General features: G+C 38.0%; 1 protein-coding gene across 5 annotated transcripts in view; it reads left to right on the top strand.

Annotated features, from left to right (window-relative positions):
* RALGAPA1 (Ral GTPase activating protein catalytic subunit alpha 1) overlaps positions 1-23571 on the top strand; it is a 238597-nt gene that overhangs the window by 6404 nt on the left and 208622 nt on the right. For all 5 annotated transcript variants that reach the window (XM_077819060.1, XM_077819057.1, XM_077819062.1 and 2 more), the window contains exons 2-7: positions 10582-10692; positions 11593-11642; positions 13069-13126; positions 14977-15020; positions 15649-15826; positions 19346-19461. In XM_077819060.1, the coding sequence (XP_077675186.1) occupies positions 10582-10692; positions 11593-11642; positions 13069-13126; positions 14977-15020; positions 15649-15826; positions 19346-19461 (557 nt within the window). The remainder of the gene's footprint in view (positions 1-10581; positions 10693-11592; positions 11643-13068; positions 13127-14976; positions 15021-15648; positions 15827-19345; positions 19462-23571) is intronic.

Raw genomic sequence — 23571 nt, 5'->3', positions numbered from 1 at the left:
GACTAATGTTGGTGCGGAAAACTTTACAGATGCTAAAATTGGGTGTTATGATAGTAGTTGGCTGCAACCTTAACAACAGCGAAGCTATCACTTCTCTGCAATATTTCCATGACTTCCCGCCCCCCCCCCCATGATAATTGATAAAAATTGCCATGACTAGTCACAGCATTCTTAATCAAAAGATGCTTTTAGTGAAGTGTGTGTGCACACATACACAAACGATGAACAGTTATAGTGAATCAACTGCAGAAAAAGTTACATGATACTATAACGTAGTGCTAAGAAAAAACAAACTCTAGGGGTCCTTTAAATACTGTACTGGCTGGGGCCCCTATTTTCTGTGGTAACACAAATAATACATGAAAGCTTTTTTTAGAACAAGAGGTTGGGGAAAATTTTCAGGTTACACTAATTTAATTAAAAAGAAAAGGAGTACTTGTGGCACCTTAGAGACTAACCAATTTATTTGAGCATAAGCTTTCATGAGCAAATTTAGTTCTGAGGTAGATCATTAACCCTTTCATGAAAGTGAACTTTAACGATGTAGACTTGCTGTGCTGCCATGCCGTCAGTACCTGAACTGATGCTTCCACTTGCTGAAGCAGAAGGCATAAGAAATATTTTTTTTAAGTTGGGCTGTGTAAATGTGCTAAAAAGTAAATACTCCCTCAAATTTCTGTGAGTTCTGTTTGCTTTATGGAATAAGTTAAATAAATGTACATTGCTGTAAACTAGGTCCTTTAAGAATACACAAAATTCTGATTAAATTAAGATTTTATTTTCTGGTCCTGATAGTTTTATTCCACAGTAAAAATGTAATGGGGAAAGAATAGTTTTTGTTTTTTGCTGAATATTTTGCATCTAATATTTAAAACTAAGACCAACTTAATAGCTGCTAATGTAAAGGTAATGTAATTTAACCCCACCCCCTGAGCCAAAGTTCTCATTAAAATAAGTTTTAAGACTCCAGTTTGTATGGTTACAAAGAGAACCTTAAAAATTGAATAAATGTAAACAAGTGTTGATTCCTCCTGAGTTTGCTGGTAACCTGAAACAACTTAGGTTTGACAGCTTTCGGGTACTCTATTTCATCTCAATGGAATGTCAACATTTAAACCTGATGACAATGTAAATGTCAATGTTCACTATTTTACTGCTGTTCAGTTTAGCAAAAACATCCAGCAAATGTGCTTGTTCATTAATTTTTGGAATGTTGAAGGCTGAACATCCCAGATGTCAAAACCTCCAGCTGCTTTCCCCTGGCAACTCCTATAAAGCAGTAATGAATTTTCCATACGGAAGTCTGGTTGCACTCAAATAATCTGCGGCAGCATTAAAAAAGATTAACATAAAGAAACCAAAATGGATCATTTTTATATTCGAAGGACTTTTGCATAGATCTTGGGCTCATGCTGTGTAATTTAGGTCTGATGTACCATATAGGATACAGATTTATTTATAGTATGCACAGAGTGGTATACACTTTTGGGCCTGATCCAAAGTCCGTTGAAGTCTCTGAGGATGTGTATTGTATGTTTTCACACCCTAATTAAAGGGACACAGGTGTTGTATCTTTAACAAAGCCACCCTTCTCCCAACATTTAGTTAAATGTTGGAGTTAAATGGGATTTAAAAAACCCTTCCACCATGTTAACAGTCAAGCATCAAGTGAGCTGGGAAACTCCTTACTGAATAACAATGCTACCTTCCCCCGGTTGTATTTGGAGTATAGTAATTTAAGCAATATGGCTTATCAAATGTTTTGTCGTCTTATTTTAACGTTTTTTGTTAACTTTTATCAGAACATTAAGTTCTGAGAATTTTCTAATGAACTTCTCCAAATGATTAGTTCCTTTATTTAATTCAAAGAGAACTGTCACTATAAATATTGGTGCTCTGTGCGGTTTACTGTAACCTACTGAAAGGCAGCAAGCAGATTACTGGACTTGAAGTCTGGAATAATATATATATATTTTGGTACCATTTACCTTCTTGATCAGATGCGTAGAGGAATTTTGGACACTGAAATGTTTTCCTATTGGTTGCACAGATCATTACAAAAATTGCATTTGAAGTCCTTATAGTATAAAGTCTCAATATAAATCTAGCCCTCTGTAAGTTTTCTAGTTATATAGCGGTATCTTTGTTAAGATGGTATAACCTGCCTTAAAGTGAGAATTTTTTTTTATGTTAGTGTTGCCACATACTTTGTGTTCACCCATAATTTTTCGTTATCTTTAAATAAAGAACTAAATAGTTTTCAACAATAAACAGTCAAAATCATATGTAAAAGAAACTATGGTTTGATATGTAAGCTTATAATATCTTACAGCATTACATGTATAGCATTTAGTAGCGATAACTCTTTGTAGTGTAAACTCTAGTCCTACATTGATTGTTTCTACCTTACCTTGAATATATACCGTGATTGTAGAGGAGATATTTGGTCTTTTTCTTTTTTTAAATTTAAAGTTTTGTTAAGTGAGTTTTATTGTTCACCATTGAGTCCTCTGTCCTATGCAGAGACTATTATTTTATTTTAAAATAAAATTAAATTACTACTATTACTTAGTAGATAATCTAGTCAAGAAAGCAAAATGCATTTAACATGGAAACTAATAATTCTAAGTAACATAGATGAACTTCCCTTGATGGTTTCTGGTGACATAGCGAAGTGAGCTGTAGCTCACGAAAGCTCATGCTGAAATAAATTGGTTAGTCTCTAAGGTGCCACAAGTACTCTTTTCTTTTTGCGAATACAGGCTAACACGGCTGTTACTCTGAAACTTAAAATTATATGTAATTTAACTTATCAATGTGGTATAAAAATCTGTGATTGCACTCTATAATACATAGAAATTATGAAATTTGAATGAATAAAATAAATAAAAACAAATTATACTAAAACAGTTTAACTTTATTTTAAAAAAAAAAAGCTCCCCAAGTCCCTGATCCTACAAACAGGTGTGCATGGATGGGTGGACTCTTTAAGCCTGTGCAGACTTTCACTTATTGGGATGCTTCATGGGTATAAGGAGCTGCCCACGTGACTCCCTTTTACAGGATTAGGTACACAGCAAAAATCATTTTCCTTCACTCTATGCTGCACATCTGTTTCAGGGTCACTGTGTTAAGGTGTTTGAAGCAACAAGTTGTGATTTATCTCACTTTTGATTTATAAACTTAAATTGATATTCTGCGTAACAAATTGTATTTTGTGACATTTGTAGTGCTAAGATGTTTTTCTTAGCAGGATTGGTATTGTGGATACAAAATTTCTTGCATATTGGTTGAGAGGAAAGATGATCCAGTGGTCAATGGGTAGTTGCAAATCCTAAATGTCTGAATTCAGGTCCTTCCTTTGCCAGATATCCTGTGTGACCTTGGGGAACTGGCTTAACAAGACTTTTGAAAGACCACAGATTTTGGGCACCTGTTTTTTGGGTGTCCACCATAGGGGGTAATTTTTTTCTGAAAACGTTGTGCACCAACTCTCTGAAAATCAAGCCCCTTTAAAGTGTGTGAAGTTAGGTTCCTGAAAATGTAGGTATCCAAAATCATCATTAGTCACTTTTTAAAGTCTTGGTTTTAATGTCGGTGTGCCTCAATTTCCCATCTGTAAAATGGGGATAATAGGACATCCATATCTTATAAGGTTGTTGAGGATAAATGCATTTAAAGCTTGAGAGATACTCAGATACTGTGGTAATGGAGGCCATATAAGTACAGTAGATAAATAGGTCACTGACTTGAATGGAACCTGTGTCCATCATAATGATCAGAAGTTGTTGCCATTTCATGATTGGTGGTGTGACTGTAAGGGCTTGGTAATATCAGTGTAGTTTCTAAAGACAAAGTGTCCATAACCCACAAAGCTGTTATCAAATTGCTATTTTGCTTATAGTGTAGGAGACAGAGTGTGTGAACGATCCTCTTGCAACAGTAGATAATCTCCACCAGTGAGCCACATTCCTGTTCAGCAGGGGTGTATGAGAGAAGCTTGCACTGCCACTGAGTCTGCAGTAGTGATTCTGTGAATCAGTAGAGATCTTAGATGTTCAGGACTGTCAGTCTAAAAACCCTAAAAATAAGGCATTAAAAAGCTAAATGAAATACAAATAATAAATCTTTAAAACACAGAAAGATCCCTCTTTATAATGTCTGACTGTTTTGCTAAATCCAACTTGCATATAAATACAAATGAGAGGTGGGAGGTTCAGTAAGCTAAACTGTATTTAACTGTGCTGGATGATGCAGCTGGATCTTTCAATCTGCCTATTATGGGTTTTATATATATTTGAGGATGGAAGTATCAACTTTAGAAATGCATGAAATGCACAAGAAAATTCTCTCACCCTAACAGTTTGAAGTAAACTTAAAAATGGCCATCTTATATTTACTTGTCTCTGGCCACTATAAAAATATTAAGTAGGTAAGTAGATTTCAGGCATTTGGTACCCATTCATGTGGCCATGTAAAGTTGCTTTACCAGTGAACAGTCGCCAATGGTGGGTAGTGGCTGTCTTCCCTTGGCACCTCTATAATAGGGCTTGTGATGTACGTGTATCTTTTTTTTTTTTAGTGTGTGTGTAATTCAGTGTATTTCAGGCTCTACTTTTTTTAAAAATACACTAAACCTTTGTAATTCAAAGGGTTTTTTTAGTCCTTTTTTTTTTTAAGTAATGTGACTATCCAATAGTATTTGCATACCAATTGTGGATTTCTTTAATGGTTTAAGAAAAAAAATAATTTTATAGTTGTTACATTCATTGTATTTCTCCTTGCTTCTTTCTGTCAGGTTAACAAAAATAAGACACTCATTTTGTCGTAAAATGAACTTGGAAAATGCTCACCTATTTAACGTTTTTAGTTAAACAAAGACAAACTAATTTTAAAATCTTCTTTCTAATAAATCAAGAAGAACATAAAGACTAGGTTGGAGAAATGGGGGAAAAGTGTTAAGGAAAAGTTGCATATACCATACACAAGGCATACTAGTGACTAGATATTACAGGTTCTTACCAATTTTTCTGTTACAAGGTATTTGTTTAAAATAGAATATTAAAGCAGTATTCTGAAATTTGAGATTCAGCAATTTGAAAATGTGTTTCCAGAGTTAATTATCTGCTTAAGTACTTCATTCTTATGTTTTATGCTATAGCAAGGTGTTAAGTGAACTGTATTTTCCTAATATACACTCAGAATTTTTTAATGATGATGGGAAAGTGAACTTTACTATGGTAGAGCTATTTTTATACAGTTCAAGCTTTGGCCTTCTAGCCTCTAAATACAGAAGTACTGTACATTATCCCCTTCCTTCCTCTCCCCTGCCCCCCGGGACAAACTTTTCTGACTGAATTACATGGTGCCAGATTTATTTCTGAGTTTTATTTCCATTAGAGCATAAGTTACCAAGAAAACAAGGAATAAATTGGGTTGTGTTGGAAGTATGTAGCTGCAGATCAAAGATACAGAGATCTATTTGTAAACTAACTTTGTTAGTTAAGATTGAAGGTGTGTTTCATTATAATCCCAATAACATCCACAACCAAGATTACACAAACTACCTTTTTAAAAATGCAAACACTAAAGTGTCTGGAAATGACCATTGAAGGATTCCTCTCGTTTCCCACTGCTACATAACCTTTTCTTACTCACTGTCACCCTACTCAACTTTCCTCACCCATCGCATCTTTACCCCTTAAAACTTCAAAAAATATGGTGGTGGAAATCCATTATTAAAGTCTTGTAGAAAGTCACATCTGGCAATTAATATCCAGTAGCTGTTCAGCCTACATAAAATAAGCTGGTGGTCTTGGTGCAGTTCGTAATGAACGGGTGCTCATGTCACAGAAATCCCCACCACAACTTTCAACTTTGTTATGCCATCTTGGCGAAGAAAACGATTGAGCTTCCATGAGACTGAACTGCCTCTTTACTCCAAAGGTGGTCAACATCTCTGTGTAGGGTTGAGACATGCTGATGGTGGCACAACATGAGGAAGCTAGGTTATACATTCTAGGAACAAAGAATGCAGGTCATACTGACAGAATGGTGGACTGTATTCTGGAAAGCAGTGACTCTGAAAAGGATTAGAGATCATAGTAGACAAGCAATTCAACATGAGCTCCCAGTGCGATGCAGTGGGGGAAAAAAGGGCTGATGTGGTCTTTGGATGTATAAATGGAAGAGGAAGGAGGTAATTTTACCTTTCTATACAACTCGATGAGACTGATAGTGTAATATTGCATCCAGCTGTGGTGTTGCACATTTGAAAAAGAATACTGAAAAACTGAAGAGGGTGCAGAGAAAAGCCACAAAAATGATTTGAGGGCAGGAAAAAATTCCTTCCCATGAGAGACTTTGTTTATCAAAAAGAAGATTGAGAGGTGACTTGATCAACCGCATTTGCTCCAACCCCTCAGACAGAGACAAACACCTACAAGATCTCTATCAAGCATTCTTAAAACTATAATACCCACCTGCTGAAGTGAAGAAACAGATTGACAGAGCCAGAAGAGTACCCAGAAGTCACCTACTACAAGACAGGCCCAACAAAGATAATAACAGAACACCACTAGCCATCACCTTCAGCCCCCAACTAAAACCTCTCCAGTGCATCATCAAAGATCTACAGCTGATCCTGAAAAATGATCCCTCATTCTCACAGATCTTGGGAGACAGAGCAGTCTGGAGAGCAGTCCTTGTTTACAGACAGCCCCCAACCTGAAGCGCATGCTCTCCAGCAACCACACAACAAAAACACTAACCCAGGAACCTGTCCTTGCAACAAAGACTGATGCCAACTATGTCCACATATTTATTCAAGTGACACCATCATAGGACCTAATCACATTAGCCATGCCATCACAGGCTCGTTCACCAGTACATCTACCAATGTGATATATGCCATCATGTGCCAGCAATGCCCCTCTGCCATGTACATTGGTCAAACTGGACAGTCTCTATGTAAAAGAATAAATGGACACAAATCAGATATCAAGAATTATAACATTCATAAACCAGTCGGAGAACACTTCAATCTCTCTGGTCACGCGATTAAAGACATGAAAGTTGCAATATTACAACAAAAAAACTTCAAATCCAGACTCCAGCGAGAAACTGTTGAATTGGAATTCATTTGCGAATTGGATACAATTAACTTAGGTTACCTTGCATAATGACTTAGCCACTCCCAGTCTCTATTCAAGCCTATTTCCCCTTGTTTTTTCCTCCCCCCGCCCCCCCCCCCCCAATGTTCTTGTTAAACCCTGGATTTGTGCTGGAAATGGCCCACCTTGATTATCATGCACATTGTAAGGAGAGTGGTCACTTTAGATAAGCTATTACCAGCAGGAGAGTGGGGTGGGGGGATGTATTTTTTCATGCTTTGTGTATAAAAAGATCTTCTTCTACACTTTCCACAGTATGCATCCGATGAAGTGAGCTGTAGCTCACGGAAGCTTATGCTCAAATAAATTGGTTAGTCTCTAAGGTGCCACAAGTACTCCTTTTCTCTTTAGACTTAAAGGTGGCAATTTTGCAGCAGAAAAGCTTCACAAGGAGAAACTGCTGAGCTTGAATTAATATGCAAACTAGATACCATTAACTTGGGTTTGAATAGAGACTGGGAGTGGCTGGGTCATTACACATATTGAATATATTTCCCCATGTTAAGTATCCTCACACCTGCTTGTCGACTGTCTAAATGGGCCATCTTGATTATCACTACAAGTACTCCTTTTCTTTTTACTACAAAAGCTTTTTTTTTTTTTTTTCTCCTGCTGATGATAGCTCCTCTTAATTAGCCTCTTACAGTTGGTATGGCTACTTCCACCTTTTCATGGGGTGTGTGTGTGTGTGTGTAGATATAATAATCTTACTGAAGTGGGCTGTAGCCCACGAAATCTTATGCTCAAATAAAATTGTTAGTCTGTAAGGTGCCGCAAGTACTCCTGTTCTTTTTATGTAATACAATGTTTTTGACTTTTCAGTTTATAAATATTGAAAACTGAAATATGAGCCATATGTATAACTTCATTGAGAAAATACCAAACCAAAATGTGTAGACATTCTAGTGTTCAGTATTACAATTACACATTAGTATTAAGCCCACTGTAGTCTATTTGTACAACCCCAAATTAATCTACTTATGTACTGCCTATGTAACCAAAATTTGAATATGCAGCTAAAAGTGTTGTGTTGTGCATTAACAAAATCGTTTTAATATAGAAAATGCCTTAAACTCAGACTACCTAGCTTTTTCTAGTGTGATTAAAACCATGATTTAACCTGGTAAAAATTACCCGTGCCATTCCTGCTCCTCACGTGATGATTAAAGGGCCACCATCTTCCCTGAGAGCAATCTGGTGTTAGCCCCATTGTTGATGATCGGAGATAGTCACTTTGGGTAAGAGCAAAACTTTGTACAGTTGAAGTTTTGATGTTGAAAAAGATTGAAGAAATCAGATGTTCATGAGAATCCTTTAACAATAAATGGCAATACTTGGAATGACATTGTGAGAGATGGCAATATTGCAGACTTAGGCGGCAGAAAAAACAATTGGTAACTTGCTGTACTTAGAGCCATCCTTTTTAATTAGTTGTTACTCATTACTGTTGTGACGGATTCCCCGGGATGCAACCTGGAGCTGGGTACCGCTGAGTACTCTGTCTTACCAACCTGGGCTCCCTCTCGCACTGTGATTCTGCAGCAGGTACTGCACTTACACAGACAGAACATACCCAAATGAGTTACATGAATGCTTTTGCCAGCCACTCATGAACCAATAATAGGTTCCATCCAATTCCCCCAGCCCAGGACCCCAAGGCTCTGCTGTCCTGCAGATTTCCCAAGCACTTCAACCAAAACACTGTTCTAGGTAAAAAAAAATAAAACAGGTTTATTAATTACAGAAAGATTTTCAGTGATTATAAGTAGTAAGCATACAGATAAAAGTTGGTTATGTGAGAAATAAAAGTAAATTCACAATGTGAGTTCTATAAACTGGACAGGATTTGAATCAAGCAGTGTCTCACCCTGATAGGTAATACGTGCAGGTTACGAATCTTCTATACACAGGCTGGAACTCTCCTTCAGCCTGGGACCACCTTCGCAGTCCTATCTTTGTTCTCCAGACATGTTTTCAGGTGTTGAGTTGTGTGGGGAATGAGGACAAGTGATGTCACTTCTCTTTTATAAAAACAACGAGGAATCCTTGTGGCACCTTAGAGACTAACAAATTTTTTGGGCATAAGCTTTCGTGGGATATAACCCACTTCATCAGCTTGCTGGAAAGATCCTTGGTTATGTCTCCATTGTTTATGTGCTATCTCTGAGAAGTTTCAATTGTATACAGTTCTTGGGATAGTCCTTGGGAATGTGGATTCCTATAACGGTCCATCAGCACGTCTGGCTCCTCCATTGTTGCACCTAAAAGGCTGGTTGTGGTTGTTCCCAACCTCACAACATATTTTAGTAACACACACATAGCAAAACTTCATAATTTCCCTACAATGATAGCACATACAATCCAACAGGATATTAATGTTCAACAGATCAAGACTTTTAAAATGATACCTTAGAAGGCGTACTCTGCACAAAATATATAATAATTCTTTGACCATGGTGAATATGGGGATTCCAGGGTGCTGCTTTGAAGCACAAGCATTTGACATCTGTCATTTACGCTTTGTCACTTATAGCTTATCATGAATGCAGGTAGTTGTGAAGTCATTGGTTTTAAACAAAAGGATCAGAAGAACAATGGTGTGAGGAGGACTGTCATTAGGAGATTATGGTCAGACTGATCATTAAAAAGGCCTTTAAGGTGGAACGAATGTATAACAATATAGTGAAGTTTGTATACTGACGCATTTGGCCCATATAATTTAATGATGTTAATTGTGAAGTATGTGTCTACATTTTGGTTAGTTGTGTAAAGTATTTAATTTAATTTTTTTTTTTTTGGTGGGGGTAGGGGTGGAAGTACTTGGTGGGTTTCTAGGTACTAGAGCAGTGGGCCCCAACCTTTCTGTGGCAATAGCATATTGCTATTCCCAGAAGGCTGTGGTGGGCGCCGGACACCCCTCTGCCGAAATGCCACCGAGAAGCTGTAGCGGCGAGAAGCGCTGCAGCTGAGAAACAGCAACACTTCTCGGCGGGTGGTTCTTCGGTGGCGGCATTTAGTCAGCACAGTGTCCTGCAGGTGCACAAAAATGCTCCGGCAGGTGCCATGCCGCCCGCGGGCACTTCTTTGGGGACCACTGTACTAAAGTGTCCTGAACTCAAGGAATGCTTAAGATAGAATTGGTGTGACACCTTTGATGTCTTGCATGCAAAACAAATTTAAGAAAGAATGGTCATTGTTTGTCTTGCTTAGCCATAAATCTATACTAAGCAATCCGATCCCACCGACTTGAATTTCATTAGCTGGAATTGTAAATGTGCTTTGACTTCTGTATTGAATATATTAGTCATCCTAAACACCTTCCGGTATTATTATTAAACATTGATATAACTTGTTGAAGCATAAGGCTAGATAAATGAGAGAGAAAAATAACCTTTTGTTTATGTTTCAGAGAATGCAGAGTCCAATGATCTTAAACAGTTTTTTGACCTACACTTTTCACATATATATTATGTGTTCTTTGAAAATTTTGTGACTATTGAAGTAGGTCTCAAACAAAAAGGTAAGAATTTCAGATGTCTTTCAAATTTGAAATTTCTTTCTCTGCAGCTGTTTATTGACACCTTGAATCAGGGTTGGCCTTGATTGCATCATTTGTGCTCAACTGTTTGTTACCATCTGTGTGGGCTGAGAGATCCAAGGCAGGTTCACCAGTTGGATCATTCTTAGCAAGATACAAAGGGAGAAGCTACTGACACTCAGATTGGGCAAGGAGAGACAAGCTCGCCTGCTAGCCCTTCTAATCTTCATGCAGATTTGAGGAGACTCAAATTTTAAGGCTAACTGTGTACTGTAGATTTAAAGAAATAGTTTTTATTTCCCAAAATATACTGAATGTTTTATAAAGTGTGTGGTATAATTTGATCTGGAGAGTGGGGCAAGTCAAAAAAGTCACCTTTGTTAAAAAGTTCTTTAATTCTCTCTTGTTGAATGTTATAACTCCATTCCAGAGTTTGCTTTAATATTCTGTGAGAGAAAAATATAAACCAGAACTCAAAACCTTTTCATCTAATAGTGCGGTTTCACATTTTAATCCAATTTAAAAAGTGAAATCTAAGTTTGCTCTGAAACCTAAATAAATTCCACTTACATCTAGGTTTTGTATTGTTATCCCTGCAAAATATTTTGCATTTTATATTTTTAGTGACTACACTAGTCATTAGCTCCATAGTTACAGTTGGTTTCAGGTGTGTTCATCTGTAGACTCTAAATATAATGTCAAAATATAGGGTACTGTTTTCAACCAGTCTAACTCCTTGCAATAGAAGGAATGTAAATCTACTTTCTGTGTCTGTAGAAGTATAGATGTTTTGTGTATTTATATTTTTAGTCAATGGGCCCTTAAATGACTTTTCATAATGAAAACTACATAATTTAAGGATTCTTTTTAAATTAAATTTAGGTCACAAGTCTCAGAGGGAAGAATTAGATGCTATACTTTTTATTTTTGAGGTAAGATGTTTTGAATCTTCCAGTATTGTTTTTTGACTCAGATAATTTGCCAGAAAAGTTTTTGAGTTTTAACACAATGGAACTGTAAGATTAGGCGGTTAGAAGTTGGAGCAAACCTGGAGAGAGCAAATCATGTAATTTCATGGGGAGGATCAGTGAATATGGTTTTGGTAGGGCCGTTGCCTGCTTCTTTGGATGCAACTACACAGGTTAAACATTAACTGCTCAAAAAATAATGTATTCAGTGTAGTTGTAACTGTGTCAGTTCCAGGATATTAGAGAGACCAGGTGGATGAGGTAATAGCTTTTATAGGACCAACTTCTGTTGGTGAGAGAGAAGCCACACACAGCTCTTCAATTCTGGAAAAGGTACTTCCAGCATCACAGCAAAATGCAAAGTTGAGCTGATAGTTTAGGGTAAGTAGTTAGCATGTATTGTAAGGGACCATTCAAGGCAGATTGTTATTAACACCTCTGCAGTCATCCCTGGATCCTACACATGCCTAACACAACATGTGGCATACCTCATCCAGTGCACTAAATGCCCCAATAAGTATGTGAGCGAAATCAGACAATTGCTGTGCTCTCAAATGAACTCTCACAGGATATTTTTGTCTTTTTATCATTTTCCTATCACCTGTGGGTGAACACTTCACAAAGAGGTCAGATATAGAGTGATCGATCAGCCCTCACCCTCAAAGGAAACCTGCACAACACTTTTTCAGAAGACAAGCTTGGGATTAAATTGATCACTCTGCTAGGTACTAAAAATCATGGGCTGAAGAGAGACACTGTATATATGGCTTATTACAACAATCTGTAACCCGCTAACCCTCTCTTTTTGTCCTATGACTGTAGAGGTGTTAATGGGCCACTCTACCTTGAATGATGCCTTTAGACTGTGCTAGCTACTTATGCTAAACAATCTGTTCCACATTGGATTTAGCTATGATGCAGCTTTCCCAGGCTTGAAGAAGAGCTCTGTGTGGTTCAAAAGCTTCTCTCTCTCATCAACAGAAGTTGGTCCAATAAAAGATATTACCTTACCTACCTTGTGTCCCCACAAAGAATGTAATTCAATGGTGAATCAAGCTATTTCTAGCTTGTTATATACTGGAGGTGGTCAGATACGTGGGAAGACACTATAGAAATACTTGTTCATTTATATAATTACAGAGAAATGCTGCATATGTATATTTAACTTGAATCTTGGATGCAGATAAAAATAATTTTCTAAACATTTGCTTATCTTCTTCCTGCGGGTGGCTGTTTTTTTGGGGTGGGTGGATGCCGCAAAAAGACAGCATTATTAATTAAGAAAACTTACATTTTCTCCTTGATAACGGCTGTTAATCTTTGGTAATTCTCGCATACGTTTTTTAAGTAATAACTGTGTAGTGTGGATTGTTGGCTTTTGCTTTTGTAGAAAATTTTACAGCTTCTTCCAGAAAGGATTCACCAGAGGTGGCAGTTTCATAGTATAGGTGAGTTTGTATTTAAAAAAGAAATCCTGTTTTTTTATTATAAGTGGTTTAAAAAGATAGAATCAAACAAGATACTATATAAAGTGTAATTGAGTTCTTTAATGTCTTAAGTTTGACAGTTTTATTTGCGTGATAATATAAAGGAGGGGATAGGGATTACTTAAAGTGGCATAATAAGGAGCAAGGACTTGAAACATCTGCAACTTTTAAAAGAGAAACTTAGTCTCGATATTCTTAAGCTTCTTAACAATAAGGTAATTGATATTATGAAATGTTTTTTCTAGAGAGATAGTTAAGGCACTGTGACATTTGGAGATCACTCAGACAAGCAAGGGCTTCTGTCACTGCTTGCCTTGTAACTTTAGGTGCCTTACTGTGATGGCTCAGGACCCTGATACCAGGAGCCAGCACGCAAGTATAAAGTCTCACCCTAGCTTCCACCAGAATAGTTACTCCTTTCAAGGTGACCCTTGCAGTTCCGAGTCTCCCCCAAATTAGTCTACCCCGAGTTCTTAACTACCGGACAGCTGCACTTTTCCCATCTGGTTCATCACCCTGAAATGCACGAAACCTGCTCCCCCCTCCCCACCCCACCCCCAAGACAGCAGCTTGCTTTGGCACACACACTCCACATAGTTCGCACACTGGAGACCTGCTTGGGTTAAAAATAAACAAAACATTTTATTTGATAGAAAAACCGTAGATTCAAAGAATAATTATAAGGGGAAGCAAACGCATACAAGTTACACAGAAGATAAACATAAAGATGCAACCACAAGCTCTCTGCTTTCAAATTAAACTCCCATTTCTAATAAAGCTTACTATTGTCTCTGAAAAGTTTCCAATCATGCCCACTGCCACAGTGGGGATCCAGCGTTCAGACAGCCTCCCGCCTTCAAGACTGTCCCTCTGATTCTGGATAGACTTCACTTCAAACCTTTTCCCTTTTTAAAAAGGGTTTACAGGGTTTTTTTTTGTTTTCTGTCAGATTAGTGATTCAGGGTGGGGGAAGTCCCCTCTTGACTTTATAGCTGGGGTGTTTTAGTTTCTTCCTACTAATGTTAATGGTTCATTAGTTATCTTTTTTAGGATTGTACAGTGCTAGGTGCTTGGAGCTAGTCTCGTCTGCTTGGTGAGGCATCCCTTCCCAGTCTTCACTACTTACCACCTTGTTGTGAGGTGGAGCTGAATGTTGTAGCACAGATTATTAGCACAGTTTTCTCCGTATAAATTCAAAACCACAGTCTGTATACATATCTCCTAAAGACCATTAAGTTCAGAACATTACAAGGTTTCATAAAAGACATTACTTGACATACTTTTTTAACACAATAATTGGACCCTGATTGTCATAGGCACATTACTGGAGTTTTGTATAAAAGAACAATATTAGAGAAAACATAAAGATAGTGTAGATGGAAAATCCTGCTCTATGCCACGAGTTAAAGTAGATGACCCAGGAAGTCCTTTTCCTGTCTGGTAATGATTTAATGTAAAAAAGAGAAACACTGGAACACAAGCTATCCAGTATAACCCTAAACTAGGCATTTGAATAGCAACAACATTGATGAATTGGGGGGATTTGCCCACTTGTGCTTTTATTTACACCATCCTACATTTCTATAATTTTTTTTGTATTGATTATGAGAAAAAGAACAGATCTTGTAGAAGGTGATCTTTTTTCCCCCCTTCTGGCATTGAGGTGATTGTCAGAGGATATCAAGTTCACCAAGAGTAAACTGGAGATTGCCAAGGACTTGCTTAAAAGATTATCAAGTCTGACCGAGAACTCTGACATCTGAAGTTAAATAAAGAGCAAAGAACATCTTTAAAATATATTTTCCTTTTAGGCTTGATTTTAAAGAAACTGCTTCACACCGGAAATTCCTTAAAGGTAAGAAAAATAAATATATATCTTTGCTTTTGCATTTTTGATGTGTATATTGTATTTCTTAGAATAATCACTGGCACAAAACCAGTAACACTGACTAACAAGATTGATTACGTTCATAATAGGCCCCAAACCTGTCAACTTCTGTGCACCTGGTTTAGTACCTTGAGAAGTCCCATAGAGGTAAGCAGGTGCATAGTGTTTGCAGGAGTGGCGCTTTAATTTTTGCTTTCAAGAGGAAAGAAGTCCTAATTTTTACTTTATATGGGGAGAGGAATAGTTTATGGCTCATTTATATAATATGAGACTTCAATCTTTTTCTATCATAGTTTTGATTATGAGCAGAAATATCTAATAATTTTTAAGAAATATATTTTGTAACACTGATTACTTTTGAGGAAAAAAGAGTGGTATTGTTGACATGCCCCCTGTTGTAGTTCTTTACTGAAAGGGAGATTGTGCCAGGGAGTGTGCAAAAATAGCACTTTTGTATTCTCCAGACCTGGTCCTTTTGCTTATTCGTATACATATGTAAGGAAGCTATTTGCAAGTGTATACACTAGAGTGAAATGCAGCGTAAAAAGAAAAGAGTCTGAGAAACAAAAAACTCCTCCTTTTTTCCCCTTTTAAGATCCGTCGAGAAGGTGTGCGTCTCTTCCTCTTGTGGTTGCAAGCACTTCAGAATAACTGTAGTAAAGAACAGCTGTGTATGTTTTCTTGCTTAATTCCTGGATTTTCATCACCACAATCTGAGTATGGACCTCGAACACTAGATAATCTCATTAACCCTCCACTTAATGTACAAGAAAGTAAGTAATTTAGTAACATTACCCAGTTCTTTACATGGTCCCATTTCACTAACTTTTCCATTGCTCAGGTACTGTAGAAATAACTAAAGTAAGTAGTCTGACATGCTTTCTGTTACCCATGGGGATTTTGGAACCACTAATGAGTGCAGCTGTGCTCAGGGCTTCTAGGATCCTGGTGTTATCATTGACCCTGACCCTTATTTCTCTTCCCACATCTCTTAGGAACATACATGTTGCTTTACTGCAGCAGAGCAGTGGTCCAACTAATCCAGTATCTTGACAGTGGCTAGTACCTGATATTCAAGTGAAAGATTTATGAACCACCATAGTGAACAATTTATAGAATAACTTGCCCATAGGAGAAACTGTAACCTCTAATTGGGGCCTTATGCCCTGAGGCATAAGGGCTTATATCCTCTTATGACTTAATTTTTATACTAGCTAATGCAACTGGATATTTTCATTATCCATATGGATGAGCCTTTGATTCCTACTAGATTCTTAGTCTCAATGATTTCTTGGGACAATGAGTTCCGCAGGTCACTCGGAACAACATTTATACCTGCGGCTGTATCACTATCTCCATAAGACCCCTGTATGAAGATTTATTTCAACTTCACCTTTTAAAAAAAAGCGAACAGATTCATAGCATCATCTCCTCTCATATTGGTTATCATAACTAGAGCTGGTCAGAATTTTCTGACAAAACAGGCTTTTATTAGAAACTGTTGATTTGTCAAAATGTAAAATATTTTGTGGAAACATATTCATTTAAAAAAAAAAAGAGTACTTTTGGCACCTTAGAGACTAACAAATTTATTTGAGCAGAAGATTTCAGTGGAAAATACAGTGGAGAGATTTATATATACACAGAACACGAAACAATGGGTGTTACCATACACACTGTAAGGAGAAATGGAGTACTTGTGGCACCTTAGAGACTAACCAATTTATTTGAGCATGAGCTTTCGTCACGAAAGCTCATGCTCAAATAAATTGGTTAGTCTCTAAGGTGCCACAAGTACTCCATTTCTTTTTGCGAATACAGACTAACACGGCTGTTACTCTGAAAACTGTAAGGAGAGTGATCAGGTAAGGTGAGCTGTTACCAGCAGGGGAGGAGGGAAAAACCTTTTGTAGTGATAATCAAGGTGGGCCATTTCCAGCAGTTGAAAAGAACGTGTGAGGAACAGTAGCGGGGAGGGGGGGAATAAACATAAGAAATAGTTTCACTTTGTGGGTGAAGTGAGATGTCGCTCACGAAAGCTTATGCTCAAATAAATTTGTTAGTCTCTAACGTGCCACAAGGACTCCTTTTCTTTTTGCAGATACAGACTAATACTGCTGCTACTCTGAAACCTGTCAATATTCACTTCAGTGAACTTCCAGTGAATCACCACAGGCCATGCTTGGTTTCCCAGCAGCTGTCCTGGTGGGCTGCTGGGGACACCGGGGCTTCCAGGGTTCGCAGCTTCAGAGCAGCCCCATTGTGAGGATTGTGCTAGTGACCCTAGAGGTTCTTGTTGTCTTGTCTATCATGCTACAGTGTCCAGGACAATAGGAAAGGAGGAATAAACAGGGCAGGACTTCATATGCTGTTAGGCAGCAAAGAATTAGAGGACGAGGAGCTGGAAAAAATTCCAAGCGCCAATTACAAGAGAGTACAAAATAGAGAAGCACTGAACTAATGTAATTGGAGAGTTTTAAATAAACATGTAACTAAAATCTAAAAGCAGCAACAATAATGATAAAACAGGTTTAAGATTACTGACTAATGAAAGAGGAACTGAAAGAACCATAGGATAGATATTTTAATTCCTTAAAACAAAAGTGTGAAATCCATAAAATCAAGACAAATGAGGAAAATACCAAAATGGAACAATAACATTTTTAAAATAGGAACTCAGCAGACAGATTTAGTAAAAGAAGTATTCAAAGGTAAGCACAGATAGCCTTGATGATAATGACTGATGTGTGCTTACCGCATAAAAGTGAAAAAAGTACAAAGGGGATAAGGCAACTTGTGGGGACTTATTGGCAAAGTCTTTTAAATTTGAATCCCTCTAAGGGTAGGGTTTTTGGTTGTAATTTGTATTTGATTTTGTTTTGAGCAGCCAATTTTCCAACACGTGTTTGTTGTAATTTTGCAGACAAACACAAATTAAGGGAAACAATATATTTTTATGTATTGATGAAATGTACTATAGGAATATAGTGCTGGAAGAGACCATTGAAGGTCACTTCATCCATTCCCCTGCGCTGAGGCAGGACCAGATATACCTAATCTATGCCTGATAGGTGTTTCTGTCCTATTCTTAAAAACCTCCAATGGTGGGGATTCCTCAATCTCCCTTGTAGCATGTATCCTAGATCTTAACTTTCCTCGTAGTTAGAAAGTTTTTCCCAATATCTAACCTAAATCTCCCTTGCTGCACATTAAGCCCATTATTACTTGTCCATGTCCACTGAAGATAGGACAACAGTTGATCACCATCCTCTTTATAATAGCCCTTAATATATTTGAAGACTGGTATCTAATCCCCTCTGTCATCTTTTTCTCAAGACTAAATATGCCCATTTTTTTCATCCATCTTCATAGGTCAGGTTTTCTAAACCTTTTATAATTTTTGTAGCTCTCTTCTGGACTCTTTCCATTTTTTCCTTACCTTTCCTAAAGTGGGTATCCAAAACTGGACACGCTACTCCAGCTGAGACCTCACCAGTGCCAAGTAGAGCAGAGTAGTTATCTCCTGTGTATTGCATACAACCCTTCTGTTAATACACCCCAGAATTATATTAGCCTTATTCACAAATGCATCACTTATTCAATTTGTGATCCCCTATAATTCCTAGATTTTTTTTCTGCAGTACTATTTCCTAGCCAGCTATTCTCCAATTTGTATTTGTTACATTTGATTTTTCCTTCTGAAGTTTAGTACTTTGCACTTTGTCTTTATTGAATTTGATCTTGTTGATTTCAGACCAATTCCCCAATTTGTCAAGGTGTGTTGAATTCTAATCCTGTCCTCCTAAGGCTTTCAAGCCCTTCTAGGTTGGTGTCATTAGCAATTTAATAAGTATACTCTCTATCCCATTATCCATATAATTAATGAAAATATTAAGTAGTACCAGACTCAGGACAGACTCCTGTGGAACTCCTGTAGATACATCCTCCCAGCTAGTGAACCACTGATAACTATTCTTTGGGTATAGTTTTTCAACTATTTGCGCACCAGCCTTATAATAATTTCATATAGACCACATTTCACTTGTAGGCTTATGAGAATGTCATGTGGGACTGTCAAAGAATTTACTGAAATCAAGATAAATCACATTTGCTGCTTCCCTCCTATCCACCTGGCTGGTAAAAAGGAAATCAAATTAGTTTGTCATGGTTTGTTTTTAACAAATCTATGTTGGCTATTATATATCTCCCTTTTACCTTCTAGGTGCTTACAAATTGATTGTTTAATAATTTGTTCCAGTATGTTAATAAATTTATTTTTTATTTTTGGACAGCGCAAGTGACTGTAGAGGAAATTACTCCACTTGTCCCTCCACAATCAGGAGATAAAGGACAAGAAGATCTTACAAGCTACTTTCTAGAAGCACTTTTGAAATACATAGTAATTCAGGTATGTTCCATAGGTTGCAAACAGAAGAAGAGTAATTATTTTTGATCCATCTACTGTAATGGACCAACAGCACTGTAAACATACACAGGAATGACTAATTATTTTGTTTCACCTTCCAAGAGCGTATCTTATAGAAAATATACTTTCAGAAGGTGTCTATTTCTCGTTTGTGCCAAGGTCCACAGATCAATCGTAGTGGATACTTCAGCCTGCTTAAAGCTTGGGAGCAGAACCAGACCTGTCAGTCACTGATAGGAGGGGAAAGCCTGGCCTCTGGAAGTTACCTCCAGTTTTTTCTGCCCCCATGCGGCTGATGGGCTCAACCCAACTTTACCTGCTGCCAAGCTTTAGTGAGGAAAAATTTCAAACTTTATTTCAAATGTTTAGACTAACAGTTTAATCCAATAATATGTCTAATTCCCAAGTACATCCCTAGGGCGTCATTGGAGCTGAGGGAACAGTCTCCCCAAAAATCCACTTTTGCTAGTGAGGTGTTTTTAGCAGCTGATGCTCTTGCAGGCTTGAGGGAGTGTGCTAGGTTGAGGAAAACCCAGAGGCAAAAGGGCCTTACTCAAAAAGGGGATGAAGCATGTTGGGGAGCTCTGCTGGCTCTGCAGGCAGGATGCAGTTTCACCCTCCCAGCACAAGCTGGGTAGGGTCCCCTTAGCTCCCTTCCTTTCCCAGGGCAGGAAATGAGCCAGGCAGGAATGGAAAAGAATTTGCTCTGGGGCAGCCAGCCCTTTTCTCCCCATAGTACATGAGGAAAGTGAAGCGAGAAGGGCAGACTGCCAGATGGAAGATCACACCTGAGTCCTATGGCCCATCAACCAGACCTCTGACTGTGGAGCTCAGCAGCTGCTGCTGCCGCCGCCTCCTCTCACTGAACCAAGGATGGAGGGCACTGGACACTGCTGATGCCAGTGAATGCAGTAAGGGGCTTTTGGGCTCAGCTGCCACCTCTAACTCTGCTCCCCTGGCAATCCAAACTCATGGCCGAGGCTCAAACCTCCTGGGAAAACAGACTTATCTGATGCATGTAAATTCCATTCAACAGAGAGGGATCTAGTTCTGGGGAGTCAGTACCTTTCTTGAGGAACTCAGGAGAGACCCATTTGTGGGAGGGAAAACGCATAAACCAAGCCGCTTGGAGGACAGGGAGATCACTAGCCTCTTGACATATTTTTGGAGTCTTCTGAGCCTGATTTCATACTGCCTCTGAAGCAGGCTTATGGGAAAAGACTCTGAAAGGTAAAGTTAATTAGTTCTGTTTTCCCTGCTCACCTTACTGAGTGCAGCAGAGCAGATAATCCTCAGTGCCTGTTTCCCCTGCTCAGCTCCACAGACTGCAGCATGGCAAATCAGAGCAGAAAAGACCAGGCCATAAACATCTGCTGATGCCTGTTGGTGTGCACCCCTCCCTGAACCTCCCAAGGAAATTCTTTCTCCTAAGGGGAAGAAGACCTCCAGTCCAAATCAGTTGCGAATCAAATAATATATCTAAACACCAGAGGATAGATTGTGAGGCCAGAGTTCACTGTAAAACTAAGCTTAGGAGGTGTACAACAGCCCAAGGCAACCTGTAGCTATATATTCCTTCTCATGTAGCCTTGAAGGATCTAATAGTGGGATAGGAATTTCCTGCCATACCTAAAAGAATGGGAAAGTATTGGGCTATCATTCCCAGTCACCATGGCCTAATGTCCAGATAATTGTTCCCAGCTTCCCTGCCTCTCCACTGCCTCTACTTCCTCCCTGGGGCAGATAGTTACGGAGTGATGAGAGGGGCAGCATCCCAGATCTGGAAGAGTCAGCAGGCAGTAAAGGGTTTTCATGGCTTGCCATTTTTTTTCATTCTTTCCCAGCTTCCATTTATGAGGCCAGTAGGCTCCCAATAGTGTACTAGTTAAAATGTAATGTGGTATCACTACTGCATATAAATGTGGCTATCCTGATCAGTGACTTAGGATTTTTAACTGGGGAGATTTTTACCTGAAAGACTGGTCTCTTCACTATACAGGCCTTTCAAAGTTAGCCATGTGTGGGCTCGCATCATTTCAGTCCCCTCCCTGGGGCATGAAAACTTCCAGGTGTCATTAGTACAACAAAAATAAACAAAAACTGTTCTGTGACTCCCTAAGTTCCCCTGCATGCTTTTACAAGCAGTGCTAATGTGGATGGATAATATTGCAAGTAGGGCTGTCAAGCAATTACAAAAAATTAATAGCGATTAATCGCACCATTAAAAAAAATAAAATGGAATACCATTTATTTAAATATTTTTGGATGTTTTCTACATTTTCAAATATATTGGTTTCAATTACACAGAATACAAACAATATAGTGCTCACTTTATATATTTGATTACAAATATTTGCACTGTAAAAAATCAAGAGATAGTATTTTTCAATTCACCTCATACAAGTACTGTAGTGAAATCTCTTTATCATGAAAGCTGAACTTACAAATGTAGAATTATGCACAAAAAATAACTGAATTGTTTTATTTTTCAGTGTAAAACTTTAGAGCCAAAAGTCCACTCAGTCCTACTTCAGCCAGTCACTCAGCCAAACAAACTTGGTTACAATTTGCAGGAGATAATGCTGCCTGCTTCTTGTTTACAATGTCACTTGAAAGTGAGAACAGGTGTTTGCATGGCACTGTTGTAGCTGGTGTGGCAAGATATTTACGTGCCAGATGCGCTAAAGATTCATATGTCCCTTCCTCTTCAACCACCATTCCAGAGGACATGCATCCATGCTGATGATGGGTTCTGCTCGATAACAATCCAAAGCAGTGCAGACTGTTCATTTTCATCATCTGATTCAGATGCCACCAGCAGAAGATTGATTTTCTTTTTTGGTGGTTTGGAGTCTATAGTTTCAGCATCTGAGAGTTGCTCTTTTAAGACTTCTGAAAGCATGCTCCACACCTCATCCCTCTCAGATTTTGGAAGGCACTTCTGATTCTTATATCTTGAGTCAAGTGCTGTAGCTATTTTTAGAAATCTCACATTGGTATCTTTGCATTTTGTCAAATCTGCTGTGGAAGCATTCTTAAAATAAATGTGCTGGGTCATCATCTGAGACGGCTCTAACATAAAATATATGGCAGAAAGCGGGTAAAACAGAGCCGAAGACATACAGTTCTTCCCCCAAGGAGTTCAGTCACAAATTTAATTATTTTTTAATGAGCATCATCAGCATGGAAGCATATCCTCTGGAATGGTGGCCGAAGCATGAAGGGGCATACGAATGTTTAGTATATTTGTCACATAAATACCTTGCAACGCCAGTTACAAAAGTGCCATGCAAATGCCTGTTTTCACTTTCAGGGGACATTGTAAATAAGAAGCAGGCAGCAGCATCTCCTGTAAATGTAAACAAACTTGTTTGTCTTAGCAATTTGGCTGAACAAGAAGTAGGACTGAGTGGACTTGTAAAGTTTTACATTTTGTTTTTGAGAGCAGATACGGAGATTTTTGTTACATATATAAGTTGCACTTTCATGATAGAAAAGAAGTACTTGTGGCACCTTAGAGACTAACAAATTTATTTGAGCATAAATAAATTTATTTGTAGCTCACGAAAGCTTGTGCTCAGATAAATTGGTTAGTCTCTAAGGTGCCACAAGTACTCCTTTTCTTTTTGCGAATACAGACTAACACGGCTGCTACTCTGAAACCTTTCATGATAGAGATTGCACTACAGTACTTGTAGGAGGTGAATTGAAAAATACTATTTCTTTTGTTTATAATTTTAATGCAAATATTTGTAATAAAAATAATAGTGAGCACTGTAGACTTTGTATTCTGTGTTGTAATAGAAATCAACATTTGAAAATGTAGAAAAACATCTGAAAATATTTAATAAATTTCAATTGGTATTCTATTATTTAATAGTGCGATTAATCACAATTTTTTTTAGTTAATCGCATGAGTTAACTTCGATTGACAGCCCTAATTGTAAGGAATATGGCCTTTTTGGGACTTAAAATTGTGTGACCAAGAGCTTCTCCCTGGATAAAAAGTGAGTGAGAGGGAAATGGGATTCAAATCCTGTTTCATGTATAGTGGGTCTCTTTTTCTTGGGGTAAGAAACTCAGACAAAGCAA

Source organism: Eretmochelys imbricata, chromosome 6 (assembly GCF_965152235.1).
Source record: "Eretmochelys imbricata isolate rEreImb1 chromosome 6, rEreImb1.hap1, whole genome shotgun sequence".
NCBI classification, from domain to species: domain Eukaryota; kingdom Metazoa; phylum Chordata; order Testudines; family Cheloniidae; genus Eretmochelys; species Eretmochelys imbricata.
Note: the sequence above shows the minus strand (reverse complement) of the source record. Positions and strands in the feature narration are given on the sequence as shown.